The 19,000-nt window shown below is 38.9% G+C and overlaps 1 protein-coding gene across 1 annotated transcript; it reads right to left on the bottom strand.

Moving 5' to 3' along the window:
- Positions 1-14,228: 14,228 nt before the first annotated feature.
- LOC148546251 (uncharacterized) lies at positions 14,229-18,571 on the bottom strand. The gene is made up of 3 exons (XM_088499163.1): positions 17,306-18,571; positions 16,231-16,473; positions 14,229-14,318 (listed from the first exon to the last, which is right to left on the bottom strand). The coding sequence occupies exons 1-3, from the start codon at positions 18,569-18,571 to the stop codon at positions 14,229-14,231; spliced, it is 1,599 nt and encodes a 532-aa protein (XP_088355289.1).
- Positions 18,572-19,000: the final 429 nt, after the last annotated feature.

The following is a 19,000-nucleotide window of genomic DNA, read 5'->3' as shown; positions in this document are numbered from 1 at the left end:
ACCCCATTGTTGGGGGTGAGGAGCTCTGCTGTGTCTCGATGAATTAATGCAAGTATTTCTGTTTTCCATTCAAACACGCTTGTTCCTATCTAAGATGTTCATTCGCGCTTAACTGTGATGAAGGTGATGATCTGTGACATTCATCACCTTCCTCAACCCATGAACGTGTGCCTGACAACCACCTCCGTTCTATATTCGATTGAATGAGTGTCTCTTAGATTCTTTAATCAGAATCTCCGTGGTATAAGCTAGAACTGATGGCGGCATTCATGAGAATCCGGAAAGTCTAAGCCTTGTCTGTGGCATTCCGAGTAGGATTCAAGGATTGAATGACTGTGACGAGCTTCAAACTCCTGAAGGCTGGGCGTTAGTGACAGATGCAAAAGGATAGCAAATCCTATTCCAACCGGATCGAGAACCAACCGGTGATTAGCCGTGATGTGACAAAGTGCGTGAGCGTAGTTTTCACTGGAAGGATGGAAGGTAGCCATTGACAACGGTGATCCACCAACACACAGCTTGCCATAGGAGGACGTGCGTGCGTGAATCAAAAGACAGAGGAAAGCAGAGATTCAGAAGACAAAGCATCTCCAAAACTCCAACATATTCTCCATTATTACACAACAAGTAACTTTTAATTTGTGCTCTACTGGTTATTCATAATTCAACTGATAAACATAATTGACTTCCTGACTAAGATTTACAAGATAACCATAGATTGCTTCAAACCAACAATCTCTGTGGGATTCGACCCTTACTCACGTAAGGTATTACTTGGACGACCCAGTGCACTTGCTGGTCATGTGTGCGAAATTGTAAGAGAGTAATGTGTGCTAAATTGTAAGAAAGTAACAATTTTGTGCACCAAGTAACAATTTCGTGCTACCAAGTTTTTGGCGCCGTTGCCGGGGATTGTTCGTGTTTGAACAACTGACGGATTATTTTGTTGCTTAGATTAGGAAAAATCTTTCTTTTTGGTTTAGAGTCTTTTATTAATTAACCCTTGTTAAAATACTTTAAACTTATAGCTCAGTTATTTAGAACGTGGTGTTTATGTTCATGATAATTGGCTATCATATTTTTAAAAACCTTTTTCAAAAATAATTTTTCTATTAAATCTTGTGCCAAACTTTAAGTTTGGTGTTTTCTTGTTGATTCCCCTTTGATTTTCGAAAATTTTGGTTTGGTTTTCTAAAAATTTTAAGTTTGGTGTTCTTCCTTCATGTTCTTGTGTTCTTGTGAGTCTTCAAAGTGTTCTTGAATTTCCTTGTGTCTTGATCTTAGAATTTTTAAGTTTGGTGTTCCTTGGTGTTTTCCCTCCAAATTTTTCAAAAACAAGGAGCATTAGATCTAAAAATTTTAAATCTTGTACTATCTTATTGTTTTTCTCTTTCCTTACTAAATTCAAAAATATCTTTTCAAAATATCTTTTCTAACTTCCTATCTTTTCAAAATTTGTTTCAACTAACTAACCAACTTTTTGTTTGTTTCTTAACTTTTTCAAAACTACCTAACTAACTCTCTCTCTCAAATTTTCGAAAATATCTCCCCTCTTTTTCAAAAATTTCGTTTTTTTTAACTAATTATTTTTAATTTTTTTTTTACAAAAAAAAAAATTTATTTCAAAATTCAAATTCTTTTTAGTTATTTTATTTTATTTAAGTATTTACTTCTTATAAAATAAAATAAATAAAAAGGTAAATCAGTCCAAGTTATATCCATAGATCCATCATGGACATAAGTGGAGATGGACAGTCCAGGAGGACTTTGGGGTCATATTCTAACCCCTCTACTGCTTCATATGGGAGTAGCATCTGCATACCCTCCATTGGAGTTAGTAGCTTTGAGTTGAATCCTCAGCTCATTATCATGGTGCAGCAAAGTTGCCAGTATTCCGGTCTTCCACAGGAAGAACCTACAGAGTTTCTGGCACAATTTTTACAGATTGCTGACACAGTACATGATAAGGAAATAGATCAGGATGTCTACAGACTATTACTGTTTCCATTTGCTGTAAAAGATCAAGCTAAAAGGTGGTTAAATAACCAACCTAAGGCCAGCATAAGAACATGGAAACAGCTGACAGAAAAATTCCTGAATCAATATTTCCCTCCAAAAAGGATGACACAGCTAAGGCTGGACATCCAAGGCTTTAAACAAGGAGATAATGAATCTCTTTATGATGCCTGGGAGAGATATAGAGAGATGCTACGAAAATGCCCCTCTGAAATGTTTTCAGAGTGGGTTCAGTTAGACATCTTCTACTATGGGCTTGCAGAAGGAGCTCAGATGTCTTTAGATTACTCAGCTGGTGGATCTATCCACATGAGAAAGACAATTGAAGAGGCTCAAGAGCTCATTGATACAGTTGCCATGAATCAGCATCTGTATCTAAGCAGCAATCCTTCCATGAATGAAGAGGTTAAAATAGTAACTGCTGAATTCAGTACTGTAAAACAAGCTGCTGAATTCAATCAGCAATTAGATTTTCTAACAAAGCAGCTAGCTGAATTCAAAGACAGGTTACAGGAGACAAGGATAGCTAATATACATATGGAAGAACAGTTTAAGCAAACAAAGCAGCAGCTATCAAAGCAAATAGCAGAAGAATGCCAAGCAGTTCAATTAAGAAGTGGGAAAACATTAAATACCCCACCTCAAGGCATCAAAAATTCAAGAAATGAGCAACCCACCAAATATTCCCCTGAGGACAGTAAGAGCCCAGGGAAAAATAATTCTGGCACTAAAACGCCAGAAAATGGGTGGAAGGCTGGCGCTGAACGCCCAGACCATGCCCAAAACTGGCGTTCAGCTCCAGAAACAAGGCAGGATTGGCGTTCAACGCCAGAAATGGGCAAGAATCTGGCGTTGAACGCCCAACAGAGGCACATTTCTGGCGTTCAGGCGCCAGGAACAGACAGTGAGTTGGCGTCTAACGTCACTCCAGCTTCTAACTCTGGTACGCAATTGCCAGTGAGGGATCAGACACACATAAGTGCTGATAACAACCCCTCTAAAAAGGCTTCTTTAACCACTAAGGTTGAGGAATATAAAGCCAAGATACCTTATCCTCAAAAACTCCGGAAAGAGGAGCAGGATAAGCAATTTGCTCGCTTTGCAGATTATCTAAGGACTCTTGAAATAAAGATTCCTTTTGCAGAGGCACTTGAGCAAATACCTTCTTATGCCAAGTTCATGAAAGAGATCTTGAGTCATAAAAAGGAGTGGAGAGAAACATAAAGAGTTCTCCTCACTGAAGAATGCAGTGCAGTCATTCTGAAAAGCTTTCCTGAAAAGCTTAAAGACCCTGGGAGTTTTCTGATACCATGCATATTGGAAGGTGATTGCACCAAGACAGCCTTATGCGATCTTGGGGCAAGCATCAACCTAATACCTGCATCCACTATCAGGAAGCTTGGCTTAACTGAGGAAGTTAAACTAACCCGGATATGTCTCCAACTTGCTGATGGTTCCACTAAATACCCATCAGGCGTGATTGAGGACATGATTGTCAGAGTTGGGCCATTCGCCTTTCCCACTGACTTTGTTGTGCTGGAAATGGAGGAGCACAAGAGTGCTACTCTCATTCTAGGAAGACCCTTCCTAGCAACTGGACGATCCCTCATTGACGTCCAGCAGGGGGAAATAACCCTGAGAGTCAACGATGACGAGTTCAAGTTGAACGCTGTCAAAGCCATGCAGCATCCAGACACATCAACAGACTGCATGAAAGTTGACCTTATTGACTCTTTGGTAGAAGAGATCAACACGGCTGAGAGTCTCGAATCAGAGTTGGAAAACATCTTTAAAGATGTTCAGCCTGATTTGGAGGATTCAGGGGACATGAAAGAGCCTCTGAACTTTCTTCTGAAAGAGGAAAAACCTCCTAAACCAGAGCTCAAGCCACTGCCACCATCCTTGAAATATGCATTTCTAGGAGAAGGTGACACTTTTCCAGTGATCATAAGCTCTGCTTTAAATTCACAGGAAGAGGAAGCACTTATTCAAGTGCTAAGGACACACAAGACAGCTCTTGGGTGGTCCATAGGTGATCTTAAGGGCATAAGCCCAGCTAGATGCATGCACAAAATCCTATTGGAGGATAATGCCAAACCAGTGGTTCAACCACAGAGGCGGCTAAATCCAGCCATGAAGGAAGTGGTGCAGAAAGAGGTCACCAAATTACTAGAGGCTGGGATTATTTATCCTATTTCTGATAGCCCCTGGGTGAGCCCTGTTCAAGTCGGCCCAAAAAAGGGAGGCATGACAGTGATTCATAATGAAAAAAATGAACTGGTTCCTACAAGAACAGTTACAGGGTTGCGCATGTGTATTGACTACAGAAGGCTCAATACAGCCACCAGAAAGGATCATTTTCCTTTACCATTCATAGACCAGATGCTAGAGAGACTAGCAGGTCATGATTATTACTGCTTTCTGGATGGCTACTCAGGCTATAACCAGATTGCAGTAGATCCCCAGGATCAAGTGAAAACAGCATTCATATGTCCATCCGGAGTGTTTGCTTACAGAAGGATGCCCTTTGGGCTATGCAATGCACCTGCAACCTTCCAGAGATGCATGCTCTCTATTTTCTCTGATATGGTGGAAAAATTTCTGGAAGTCTTCATGGATGACTTCTCAGTATATGGAGACTCATTCAGCTCCTGTCTTGATCACTTGAAACTTGTTCTGAAAAGATGCCAAGAAACCAACCTAGTTCTAAACTGGGAAAAGTGTCACTTCATGGTGACTGAAGGAATTGTTCTTGGGCATAAGATCTCAAACAAGGGAATAGAGGTGGATCAAGCAAAAATAGAGGTAATTGAAAAATTACCACCACCTGCCAATGTTAAGGCAATCAGAAGCTTTCTGGGGCATGCAGGATTCTATAGGAGGTTTATAAAGGATTTTTCAAAAATCGCAAAACCTCTAAGCAATCTGCTAGCTGCTGACACGCCATTTGTGTTTGACACAGCATGCCTGCAGGCGTTTGAAACGCTGAAAGCTAAGCTGGTCTCAGCACCAGTCATTTCTGCACCAGACTGGACATTGCCATTTGAGTTAATGTGTGATGCCAGTGATCATGCCATTGGTGCAGTATTGGGACAGAGGCATGACAAGCTTCTGCATGTCATTTATTACGCCAGTCGCGTTTTAAATGATGCCCAAAAAAATTACACAACCACAGAAAAGGAACTACTTGCAGTGGTTTACGCCATTGACAAGTTCAGATCCTACTTAGTAGGATCAAAGGTGATTGTGTACACTGACCATGCTGCTCTTAAGTATCTACTCACAAAGCAGGATTCAAAACCCAGGCTCATCAGATGGGTATTGCTTCTGTAAGAGTTTGATATAGAAATAAGAGACAGAAAAGGGACAGAGAACCAAGTGGCTGATCATCTGTCCCGGATAGAGCCAATGGAAGGGACGTCCCTCCCCTTTCTTGAGATCTCTGAGACGTTCCCTGATGAGCATCTATTTGCCATTCAGGAAGCACCATGGTTTGCCGATATTGCAAACTATAAAGCTGCAAGGTTCATACCCAAGGAGTACAATAGAATACAAAAGAAGAAATTAGTTACTGATGCAAAGTACTACTTGTGGGATGAACCCTATCTCTTTAAGAGATGTGCAGACGGAATTATCCATAGGTGTGTCCCCAGAGAGGAAGCACAGAGAATCCTATGGCATTGCCACGGATCTCAATATGGAGGCCATTTCGGAGGTGAGCGAACAGCCACCAAAGTCCTCCAATGTGGCTTCTATTGGCCCACACTCTATAAAGATTCCCGAGAGTTTGTACGTAATTGTGACAGTTGCCAAAGAGCTGGTAACCTGCCTCATGGTTACGCCATGCCTCAACAAAGGATCTTGGAAATAGAGTTGTTTGATGTATGGGGAATTGACTTCATGGGACCTTTCCCACCATCATACTCAAACACTTATATTCTGGTGGCAGTTGACTATGTATCAAAATGGGTTGAGGCTATTGCCACACCCACCAATGATGCTGAAACAGTGTTGAAGTTCCTCCAGAAACATATCTTTAGCAGGTTTGGTGTCCCTAGAGTGTTAATCAGTGATGGGGGCACTCACTTCTGCAATAAACAGCTTTACTCTGCCATGGTTCGGTATGGAATCCGCCACAAAGTGGCCACTCCATATCATCCACAAACCAACGGGCAAGCTGAAGTCTCTAACAGAGAATTAAAGAGAATTCTGGAACGGACAGTAAATACCCGTAGAAAGGATTGGGCAAGGAGCTTGGATGATGCTCTGTGGGCTTACAGAACAGCATTCAAGACCCCTATAGGGACCTCTCCATACCAACTCGTGTATGGTAAGGCATGCCACTTGCCCGTGGAACTGGAACATAAGGCCTACTGGGCAACCAGATTCCTAAACTTAGATGCCAAATTAGCAGGAGAAAAACGATTGCTCCAGCTAAATGAGCTAGAGAAATTCAGATTCACAGCTTTCGAAAATGCCAAGCTTTATAAAGAAAAATAAAAAAAATGGCATGACAGAAAGCTGTCATCTAGAATCTTTGAACCAGGACAGAAGGTCCTGTTGTTTAACTCTAGACTCCGGCTATTCCCCGGGAAACTGAAATCCCGGTGGAGGGGACCATACGTGATTACAAGTGTATCACCATATGGTTATGTGGAGCTTCAAGATATTAATTCTGATAAGAAGTTCAGTGTCAATGGACAGAGAATCAAGCATTATCTTGAAGGCAACACTGAGCACGAATGCTCAAGGCTGAAGCTAGATTAAAAGCTCAGCAAAGTCCAGCTAAGGACAGTAAAGAAGCGCTTGTTGGGAGGCAACCCAATTTTTATTTATTCTCATGATTTTTTATGTTTTATTAGGTTCATGATCATGTGGAGTCACAAAATAAATATTAAAAATTGAAAACAGAATCAAAAACAGCAGAAGAAAAATCACACCCTGGAGGAAGCACCTGTCTGGCGTTCAACGCCAGAAATGGCTAGTAAATGGGCGTTGAACGCCCAAAAGGGGCACCAACCTGGCACTGAACGCCCAGAGTTGTGTGCAATTCCCTCTTCTTTTGCTCGAGGGCGAGAAACATTCTAAGTTTGGTGTGGTAAAACAATTATGTAAAGGATCTATAGTTCAGTGGTAGAACATGTGGCTGCAAATCAATAGATACCTCAGGGGATGCACTTCCCTCCACATAATTATTGGAAGCAACTGAGGATAGAAATACCAAAAATCACTAGGAATCAAGCCACAAAGGCAAGGAAGAGACATAAAAGAGCTCAAGAACATCATTGGTGCCTCTAGAAGGAAATGCCATCATCACTAAGGTGGACTCATTCCTTGTTATTGCTTTCTCTGTTTTTCGTTTTCTCTATGATAAGTGCTTATCTATGTCTGTGTCTTCATTACATGATCATTAGTAGTAATTAGTATCTATTTGATTTTATCTCCAATTAAGCTATAGTTTATTTTTCTCATCATCATTAAACATGAATAAAGTAGTAGATCTTTTGAATAAGAGGCAATAAAATTTCGAGTTTAAATAAAACAAATTCTAATTGGTTAAATGTGGTGGCAATACTTTCTGTCTTCTGAATGAATGCTTGAACAGTGCATATGTCTTTTGAATTTGTTGTTTAAGACTGTTAAATATGTTGGCTCTTGAAAGAATAATGAACATGAGACATGTTATTGATAATCTGAAAAATCATAAAAATGATTCTTGAAGCAAGAAAAAGCAGCAAAGAACAAAGCTTGCAAAAAAAAAAAAAAAAAAAAGCAGAAAAAGCCAATAACCCTTAAAACCAAAAGGCGAGGGCAATTAAAAAGGATCCCAAGGCTTTGAGCATCAGTGGATAGGAGGGCCTAAAGGACTGAAATCCTGGTCTAAGCGGCTAAACCAAGCTGTCCCTAACCATGTGCTTGTGGCGTGCAGGTGTCAAGTGAAAACTTGAGACTGAGCGGTTAAAGTCAAGGTCCAAAGCAAAAAGAAGAGTGTGCTTAAGAACTCTGGACACCTCTAATTGGGGACTTTAGCAAAGCTGAGTCACAATCTGAAAAGGTTCACCCAGTTATGTGTCTGTGGCATTCATGTATCCGGTAGTAATACTGGAAAACAAAGTGCTTAGGGCCACGGCCAAGACTCATAAAGAAGCTGTGTTCAAGAATCATCACACTGAACTAAGAAAATCAATAACACTATCTGAATTCTGAGTTCCTATAGATGCCAATCACTCTGAGCTTCAATGGATAAAGTGAGATGCCAAAACTGTTCAGAAGCAAAAAGCTACTAGTCCCACTCATCTAATTAGAATCTGAGCTTCAATCAAAAACTCTGAGATATTATTGCTTCTCAACCTATTAGTCTTCTATTTTATTTGTCTAGTTGCTTGAGGACAAGCAACAGTTTAAGTTTGGTGTTGTGATGAGCGGATATTTTATACGCTTTTTGGGATAATTTCATATAGTTTAGAGTATGTTTTAGTTAGTTTTTAGTCTAATTCTAGTAGTTTTTAGGAAAAATTCATATTTCTGGACTTTACTATGAGTTGTGTGTTTTTCTGTAATTTCAGGTATTTTTTTGGCTGAAATTGAAGGAGCTGAGCAAAAATCTGATTCAGGCTGAAAAAGGACTGCTGATGCTGTTGGATTCTGACCTCCCTGCACTCAAAGTGGATTTTCTGGAGCTACAGAACTCGAAATGGCATGCTTCCAATTGCGTTGGAAAGTAGACATCCAGGGCTTTCTAGCAATATATAATAGTCTATACTTTGCACAAGGATAGACGACGTAAACTGGCGTTCAACGCCAGTTCTCTGCCCAATTCTGGCGTCCAGCGCCAGAAAAGGATCAAAAACTGGAGTTGAACGCCCAAACTGGCATAAAAACTGGCGTTCAACTCCACAAATGGCCTCTGCACGAAATCTCAGCCCCAGCACACACCAAGTGGGCCCCAGCACACCAAGTGGGCCCCAGAAGTGGATCTCTGCATCATCCATCATAGTCCACCCATATTTTGTAACCCTAGGCTACTAGTTTAGTATTTAAACAACTTTTAGAGACTTATTTTGTATCTCATGACATTTCAGATCTAAACTTTGTATTCTCTGACGGCATGAGTCTCTAAACCCCATTGTTGGGGGTGAGGAGCTCTGCTGTGTCTCGATGAATTAATGCAAGTATTTCTGTTTTCCATTCAAACACGCTTGTTCCTATCTAAGATGTTCATTCGCGCTTAACTGTGATGAAGGTGATGATCTGTGACATTCATCACCTTCCTCAACCCATGAACGTGTGCCTGACAACCACCTCCGTTCTATATTCGATTGAATGAGTGTCTCTTAGATTCTTTAATCAGAATCTCCGTGGTATAAGCTAGAACTGATGGCGGCATTCATGAGAATCCGGAAAGTCTAAGCCTTGTCTGTGGCATTCCGAGTAGGATTCAAGGATTGAATGACTGTGACGAGCTTCAAACTCCTGAAGGCTGGGCGTTAGTGACAGATGCAAAAGGATAGCAAATCCTATTCCAACCGGATCGAGAACCAACCGGTGATTAGCCGTGCTGTGACAGAGTGCGTGAGCGTAGTTTTCACTGGAAGGATGGAAGGTAGCCATTGACAACGGTGATCCACCAACACACAGCTTGCCATAGGAGGACGTGCGTGCGTGAATCAGAAGACAGAGGAAAGCAGAGATTCAGAAGACAAAGCATCTCCAAAACTCCAACATATTCTCCATTATTACACAACAAGTAACTTTTAATTTATGCTCTACTGGTTATTCATAATTCAACTGATAAACATAATTGACTTCCTGACTAAGATTTACAAGATAACCATAGATTGCTTCAAACCAACAATCTCTGTGGGATTCGACCCTTACTCACGTAAGGTATTACTTGGACGACCCAGTGCACTTGCTGGTCATGTGTGCGAAATTGTAAGAGAGTAATGTGTGCTAAATTGTAAGAAAGTAACAATTTTGTGCACCAAGTAACAATTTCGTGCTACCAGTGACCTGCCGTCGCAGTCTATCGGTAGCCATGAGTCGAACTCTGCCATGCGACGGAGGAGGAAGATGAAGGACCAGACTTGCTTTTGTGGGTTGAAGACGACAATCAAGAAATCCGGCACAAGAGAGAATCCGGATAGGTTGTTCCACACTTGTGCCAGATACCCGGTGAGTTAGGTTATGATATATTAAGCTTGTTTTCAATATTCCGTTGTCTATTCTGCTGGGTTGTTGAAATTGATTTTATTTTTTTTGGAAAAATTCAGAAGGGAAGTCACTGCAACTTCTTTAGGTGGGTTGAGGAAGATGGGTATGTAGCAGGGGCGGAAACTGATGCAGAGGTTGGTGAGGACTATGATGAATGGAGACTGAATGTGTCATAGAGATTGGGTAGCTTGGAGGGTGAGGTTAGAGCAATGAAGATGCTGATAATGTTCCTGTCAGTTGCAGTGGTGGTGGCTACTGTATTGTGTGTATCACTGTTGTTCACATTAATCTCCAAGTAAAGCCACAAATGGATTGTTATGTTCTTGTGTGTTAGAGGTGTTGTTAGATCAGAGAAATTGAATTAGTTGATATGTAATGATGATGTTAATTATGAATGAAAGTATGGTTTAATTGTCTTTAATTTAACATAAACTTGTTGTTTAAGCTTGATGGGTTTCACTGAGAATACATGATGGTGATGTTTGAACTATTATAAGTATCTTTTCACCAAATAGAAGCATACATGACAGTAGACAAAGTAATTGTAATCCATAACAAACATCATAATTATACTGATATCATATTGTCTTAGTAGACACACCACAAAGGTGATCAAGGATCCAGACAACATTGTTTATGTAAAGAAAAAAACATACTAGGCCTAACTTAAATGATCCTGAACACAGAGGCAGTTTACAGAGCCATGTTCCCAAAAAGCAAACTTTTCAACTACATACAAAATATATTTCCTAGTTAAACATATTAATCTTTCTTTCTTGGACGCTTGAACCCTGGAGTAGGCACGAATGTCATGAAGGTTTGCATCTTCTTTGCAGTGGCAGAAGTTGTTCCTTTCAATGTCTCAGCAGAAATGCCCACAGGTGACTGGGTGGAGGCATTTGATCTTGCCTTTTTTTTATTACATGCAGTTTGGGTGGCCTGCCTCTCTTTTCACCCTGCATAGGCCAGTTGAAGACCAATTAATTTCAAGTAAATAAAACAAATGCAATTGGGCAGAATAAAAAGCAGCAAATAAATAACCTGAATGTCTTGAACAGGCAGTTGGGTATCTTGCACTGGTTGGGTTCCTCCAGGTTGGTTGACTTCCACAGCAGGTTCTGGCTGGACTGGGGGAGGAGGGAGAGAATGTGATTGAACTTCATTGTTGGTATTTGGGTCATCTGTAGGGGGAGCAGGCCCTTTAGCAAGGGCAAGCTGAAGTTGCATTTGCCTAGCTTGTTCCTCAGCATCCTCCTTTTTCTTCTTTGCACAGCTTCTCTTGTTGTGTCCAACTTCACCACAAAACATGCACCTAATTGGGTTGTACTTCCTCTTCATCTTGGTGCTTGACCCAACTGGCTGCTCTCCTTTGTCCTTTCTCCTCTTCTTGGTAGGCCTCCCAGGTTTAGGCTTGATTGGAGGTGGGACAGGGGCAGGTGAAGATATTTTCTCCAACAGATCTTGTCCTTTAGCCGGGTTAACATTGAAACAATATGTCCTTTTATACGCCTCCATTGCCAACAACTCATGGCAATACTCCTCAGTTCTCTTACCATTTTTGTCTTGAATTGCTGAAATTGCATGCATACATGGCATCCCTGTGCCAAGTGTAGACAGACAAAGGTAATGACAAAATCAAAAGCAACTATGACTAATTCAGGCTAAGTGAAGGAGTTATAGGGTCCGAACGAATTACCTGTGAGTTGCCAGAATCGACAGGTGCAAGTGTGCTTTCCCAAGTCGACCACCATGTTTGTGGGCCAGCCATGTACTTCAAACAACTCCTCCTTTTCATCCCCGCACCATTGGGGAGCCCAGTGACTAGATAACTTTGTCATGGCTTCTAGTCTGCTTTGCTGAACCGGGGGTAAAATTTCTTGATAAGTGCTCAGCTTCAGTTTGTTATCTACCATGCTCTTCATGATTATTCTCCTCACCTCTTCAGCTAAAGTTAAAATCGGCTTGGTCCTCTCATGCTTTATCTTAGCATTGAATGATTCGCAAGCATTGTTGCAAATATTGTCATTCTTAGGATCCTCACTGAAGTAAGCCTTAGTCCAAGCCTCCTTCGGCCACTTTTCAAGATACTGCCAAGCCTGTTCGTTGATGACCTTTACTCTCTTCATGTTCCTCTCGAACTCATTACGTGTCCTTGATCGAGCACACTCTCAAATCAGGTCTTTCAACTCCGTGCTACCCCATTGTTTTGAAAAATTTCGCCACAAATGCCAGACACAGAACCTGTGCTGGGCCATGGGCATGACTTCCTTCACTGCTGGAATGAGTCCCTGCCAGATACAAAGAAACCCGAAAAGATTGTTAGTCAAATACTTCCTAAGTTTTGGAACAAGTTTGCTTAGTGTCTACTGTTGGGTGGCTGCCCTGTTTTTTCACCTTCTAGGACAGATACGGTTGTCAACCAGGGTTTTAATTTGCCACGACCCGTCTTGCTTACTACGTGCATAGTATACTACCCAAGGACAACCCTCAGCCTTACACACAGCCCTAACCCGAACATTGTCATTCTTTGTAAACAATATGTTTCTACCTAACTGGATTGTATAGTCCCTAGTTGCATGCATAAAATGTTCCTTTGATTTGAATATCATACTAACCTTAAATTTGAGGTCCCCGAACTTTGCCTTGTCATTATACTGGGGATAGACGGTTGGTGATTCCTCATCAGAGTCTAGTTCCTGGTCTGAGTCCTCCGAGTGCCATGAGTTGAGATCCGAATCATTGTCCTCAAGGGGATTATCCTCTAGGTCTGCCAAATAGAAACCACAAATTAAGTAATCAGTCATGTGACCAAAATTAAATCAACATCTACAAACCAATTGATTTAACCAAATACCTGAGTCACTTTCATCCTCACTCTCAGAAGCTTCATAGCTTGAATCGTCAGTCTCTATTTCTTTCTCTGCTAATCTGGTCTTAGCAGGCTTGTGCTTCTCCTTAACCTCCCTTTTTTGTTCATCCTTGTAGAGTTGACACCATCATCACTGTCACTGCTAGATTCATCATCTTTTAGTACCCTTGGAGGTTTGTAAAGGCTGTCTTCAGCACTCTCATAGGAGTCATGAGAGTCACTGTCTTCCTCAACCTCTACTGTCTTCACATGCCTGCCTGCCCTTGTGGTGGTAGTGACTTTGGCCTTACCTTTAGGCTGAGCTGTAGCAGGGGTAGGTTTGGTAGGCTGACTATAGGCCTTTCTTTGCTGTGATGAAGTTTGCACAGGTTCATGTGACTTCTTGGTGGGCTGAGATAATGGTCTGCTGGGCTTAGTGGTTGGTCTAGTAGGCTTAGCTGATGGACCCGTGGGCTTCAATGATGGTCCAGTGGGCTTAGTAGGCTCCTTAGTGGGCTTCATTGGTTGCTTAGTGGGATAGGTAGGCAGTTTACTGGGCTGACTTGGTTCCTTTGTGGATTGGGTAGAAAATTTCTTGGACTGAGAAGGCAACTTTGAAGGCTGAGATAATCTGCTTCCTTCAGCTGATGCCTTCGTGGACTCAGAGCATGCTTTTTGGTGGGATGGTAACTTGGTGGGTTGGAACTGATGTCTCTTGGTCTGGGTTGGGTTAATTTTAGGCACATCTTCTTCCTGCTCATCAACCGCACATGGCTCTGAAACACCATGCTCGAAATACAGGTTGATCAAGTTGAAGTTCCTCCTGCAATCCTTCACCATTGCAACCATATCATCATCTGTGGCCAGCCTCCTCAGCCCATATTCAAGGGGAACTCCTGGAGATTTCCACCAGCACTCCCTAGCCTCAGCATATCCCAGTTCGACATAGTACCCCCTCACAAAGAACACGTCAAGTGTGTCAGCTTCAACTCCCATTAACACATCTGTGTGATCCGGCTCATAGTATAGATATCTACCCTCATCCTTTTTAAACTTCCCACCATGGTGAAATACAAAAGTCATCGGAGGACCCTCCATCTACAAGTACAAATAAATGTAGTCAACATCAACATCTAAAACAACTCCTCTCTTACAACTGCATGTAAACACACAGCAAATCATAACCATCGCAAACCCTCAACTCCCCAGAAAAACCCACCACATAAGGACCAGGAAACCCCTAACAAACGCATACAGAATATCTTCAGGCTAATCCAAACCCTAGCCTCACTAGATGGTTCTTAGAACTAAGTCACCCTAAACCAACGGACACCAACATTGCAAAATCAACAGAAACTATGAAAAAAATTAAGCCTTACCTATGGCAGTTACTGTTCCTTCCTCCAACTACGAAACTCCTCCGCGACCTCCTCCAACGTAGCAGGGCCTACTCTTCTACAAGCCTCGCACACACGAATGCTCGATAACGCCACCAAGTTTTGATCAAAGGATCTTTGGGCAGAGTACCAGGGTAGAGAGAAGACGAGGAGTTTTGGAGCGAAAGTGGAAGAGGTTTGTTACGAGAGAATAGAAGGGCAGAACGTTTGAATATCCACATGTGACTCATAAACGACGTCGTTCCACTGATTTGGGGCTGAGGGTATGAAACTACGTCGTTTTGCACCTCACCACGCTGGCACTTAACGTTCCACCTCAGCAAACGTTAGCCACGTCACTACCTGAGAGGACGGAAGGACAAACTCGACCAACGTGAATACCTTTCGGGGACGACTTTGATTAATTTTATCTTTCGAGGACTAAAATGGAGATCGGAGTATCTTTCAGGAACGATTTTGACTATTAACTCTAAAGACATATTAAGCTATAGTTTCACTAAAGATGTATAGAGGAGTTAATATTAAGAATAGAGTAAACTTCCACCGATGATAATTGTTTGTTGTATAACAAGAATGTTGAAAGTATACATTATTTAGTTATTTATTTTGCAAAGTCATGATATTTTATTGATTTAAGAAATAAATACTTAGTCCATCTTGGACAACATCAGGAATGAATGATTCTCACCAACTTACAACCTTATCACAATAAATCACTACTAGAAATATAATTTTTTCAGACAAAAATTTCAGACGAAATTTATTCTGTTGGAATAATTTTTTAATTTTGGATAAATTTAAGATAAATTTTAAATTTTTAGTGGAGGTTTTAGAAAAATATATTTTGTCTTAAATTTGTTTAAATTTTGTCCCAAATTTTAGCACCAAATTTTTTCTGGATAGTCCTAAAATTTTCTTACAAATTAGCAACAAATTTGGACAAAAACTATAATTCGTCCATATTTTATCTGAATATGTGCAATAACTTCATATGGATTTTGTAAGACTCCATATTTTTGAAAAAAAAAATTAAATAATAAATTATTTATGATTTATTATATTTATTCGCAATTATATTTTCAAAAATTTTTATACTGAACTAGACATTTTTTTATTTATGATTTGCAACTTTAGAAATTGAAAAATAATAAGAGTTTTATATGCTTAATTTTAAATATTTAGATTTTGAGCTTTATTTTATAATTTTAAAAGAAATTAATTTTTATTATCTCTAATTCTTGAAATAGAGTAATTATTTAAACATAATTTGTAAGTTTATGAAAAAATAGTGCTTTCTTTTAAATATAATTTTGTTGAATTAAAATTAGTTTTCAATTACTATATATCCCTAATTTTTATTAAAATTACCAAACTACCCAAAAATTTCCAAATTGAAACCCTAACCCTAAGTATACCTCACACACACTCACCCCCCTTTTCCTTATCTCAGCATCGTCACCCCTCTTTCCTTCACCCTCACCAGACACGCACAACCAGGGGCGGAGCTAGGCTAACTATTTAGGGCGACGGTGTTTAATAATTTACTAAAAATATTTTATATTACTATTTCTATTGATAAAATTAAAATATATATATATATAATCTCAATCAAAGTAAGATAATAATATATAAAAATTATCACTTACAGTTTTGTATCATGAAAAGGCTATTCGACGTTTTTTTTCTATTTTCAAAATCATCTATAATTGAATTTGTGTCAAAAATAGCTGCTAATTCTTTTTCTATATAGATGACCAAATTGTCTGCAAGAAATTCATCAGCCATCTTACTTTGGAGTCTTGTCTTAACAATTTTCATTGCTGAAAAAGCTCTTTCTGTTGTTGCTGTAGATACTGGTAGAGTCAAAACAAGACGTATTAATCTATCAACCATGTGATAAGTTCTTGATTTTCCCATTTCTTGCAACTTGTTGCACAATTCAGAAAGTGTACCAATGCCTTTCAAATGATTTGGTATATCATGCTGATAATGTTGCAACTGAGATTTCAAAATATTTAGCTCATTAGAAGGAAAGTCAAGGGGATAAAACTTCTCTACTAACTTACTAATTTCTTCAATATTAAATGATTTGAAATTGTCCTTAGAATCCAAAGTACAACTCAAAGTCAAAAGCTCTATTGTTTGCTCATTAAATTTACTATTCAACTCTTGTATTTGAGAGTCAATTGTTGCCAAGAATACATCTATTCGATAATGATGCTCAACTGTCACACTTGGTTGACGAGATCGACCTCTTCCAAAAACATATTGTGCACTCATATTAGGGACTTCAATTTCATATTTTTCACAAAAATCTTTAACATTTGCAAGAAAATTGCACCATTCACCATCTCTTAATGTTGAAGAAGTAACTTTGATGTAGAAACAATATACATTGCATTAAGAATATCTTGAGATTGTTGTTGCAGTGCTTGGCAAAGAACATTAGTGATTCCCATAATCTCTTTCATCAAGTGCAAAGTGAAAACAAATTCAAATGACAATAATATTTTACTAACACCATAAGCCTCACCTCTTTGTGCATAAGTTGTCCCGTCTTCAATGATATTATTGAGAACAATGTTGGTAGCAGTAAATATTTTTACCAAACTGCAAATAGAATTAAAGTGAGAGCTCCATCGAGTATCCCCAACTCTTTGTAAAGTGCTTATTTGATTCACACCTTTTCCTGTTTCTAATTCATTTTGAGCAACCAAGTTTGCATTTTAATTGCTTGAGCTTCTTGTAATTGATCATGTCTTTTTGAAGAAGCACTAACAATATTGACAATAGAGTTTAATTGAGTAAAAAAATCATGAATTTGAAGTACCTCTCTTGAAGCTGCCACCAATGCTAATTGTAACATATGAGCAAAACAATGTACATAGTATGCTTGTGGAGAATCTTTAAGAAACAAAGCTTGCAAACCATTCCACTCACCCCGCATGTTGCTAGCACCATCATACCCTTGACCCCTAATATTTTCAACTTGGAGATTATAATGAGAAAGGACAGAAATCAATTCTTTCTTTAAAGTTGTTGCACAAGTATCAGTGACATGCACAAGATCAAAGAATATCTCTTTAACAAAACCATCTAGAGTAACAAATCTCAAAATAATGGCCATTTGCTCCTTTTTAGATTCATCTCTAGCTTCATCAACAATAATACGAAATTTGGCATCTCCAATCTCTTCTTTAATTGAATTTCTCACCTTAGTAGCAAGAATATGTAGAATTTCTTTTTGGACATTATTTGAAGTATACTTAGCATTTTTTGGAGCATTTTCCAAAACATTCTTTTTCACTCTTTCATTGTAAGATCCCAAAAATTTTAACATTTCCAAAAAGTTACCTCTGTTGCTTGAACTTTGGCTTTCATCATGTCCTCTGTATGCACAACCTTGAAATGTCAACCATCTAATGTAATCTATAGATGCTCCTAGTCGAATTCGATTCTTTTCAATCTCTTCTGATGTTTGCTTATGAAGAAGTCTGTCAATATGTTGTGATTGTTTCATTAAATTATCACATGATTTCAGCGCCTTATGATGGAATGAGTTGGGACCTTTGCCAATATGATTCGAAAGAGCACATTCTTTTTCACTATTTACTTTCTTCCAATTCCTGAAACCATTCTCAATAAAAGCATTTGAACCCATATTGATTGAAGGTTCCTTAGCAAAAACAAAGCACGGAAAACAATATATAGCATCATCTTCTATAGAATATTCTAACCAAGATGGAAACAATTTAAACCATGAAGCTTGAAAGCGACGATGACTTTTATCACCAGAAAATGGATAATGATCAATAATTGGTTGATTTGGCCCAACTTTAATATAAGCCCGACGGATTTCATCTCTTTTATTTGGAGAAAACTTCCAAATCATTGGTCCCATTCCAGGATCTCTTTCCAAACGAAAAACATCTAGTTGATTTGGAAGAAGTCGTGGACGCTTTGAGCTATTCAATGGAGAACTTGAAGTAATGAAATTTGATGACCCCTCAAGTATTGGAGTAGTAATAGTAGAAGCATCTTCATTCTCTTGATCTTTTCTTTTAAAAAATATATCAATGGTTTTGAACTTACTCATAATTCAAATGGGCAAATAAGTTCCTATAATTAAAAATATATTTAGCAAAAAGTGTAAATTACAGTGTAAATCTTTATAAAATATAAAAATTATATTTCAATTTAAAATAAAATATTAAAATTCAGAACAATAATACTAACATCCTAGTATAAATAATATAAAATTGTAATTAAATAGTTAACTAATAAAAAAAACTAAATATACAAACTAACATATAATAACATAAACTTAATTAAAAAATAATAATAAATTAACTAATTAAGTAAATAACTAAATATATAAAAAAGAATAAAAATATAACCTTTTTTGAGAAAGAGGAGTGAAAAATCACTTGTTGAACTACTATCTTTTTTTTTAATCTGCAAAAAAAAAAAAGAGTCAAAGAGGTAAAACCGTAAAAGATAAGAAGATTAAAGAGATAAAGAAGAA

The sequence above is a fragment of the Arachis ipaensis genome, chromosome B9 (assembly GCF_059453495.1).
Source record: "Arachis ipaensis isolate K30076 ecotype BB chromosome B9, ASM5945349v1, whole genome shotgun sequence".
Lineage (NCBI taxonomy): Eukaryota > Viridiplantae > Streptophyta > Magnoliopsida > Fabales > Fabaceae > Arachis > Arachis ipaensis.
This window is presented reverse-complemented; position numbering and strand designations above follow the sequence as displayed.

Excerpts from the sequence above, each read along its gene's own strand:
- LOC148546251 (XM_088499163.1), bottom strand. The coding sequence starts at position 18,571 with ATGAGTAAGTTCAAAACCATTGATATATTTTTTAAAAGAAAAGATCAA. Across the intron at positions 16,474-17,305 it reads TGGTGGCAGCTTCAAGAGAG|TTGCAACATTATCAGCATGA; the intron begins GTACTTCAAATT and ends TTGAAATCTCAG. Across the intron at positions 14,319-16,230 it reads AATTTCTTGCAGACAATTTG|GGGTTTCCTGGTCCTTATGT; the intron begins GTCATCTATATA and ends TGCGTTTGTTAG.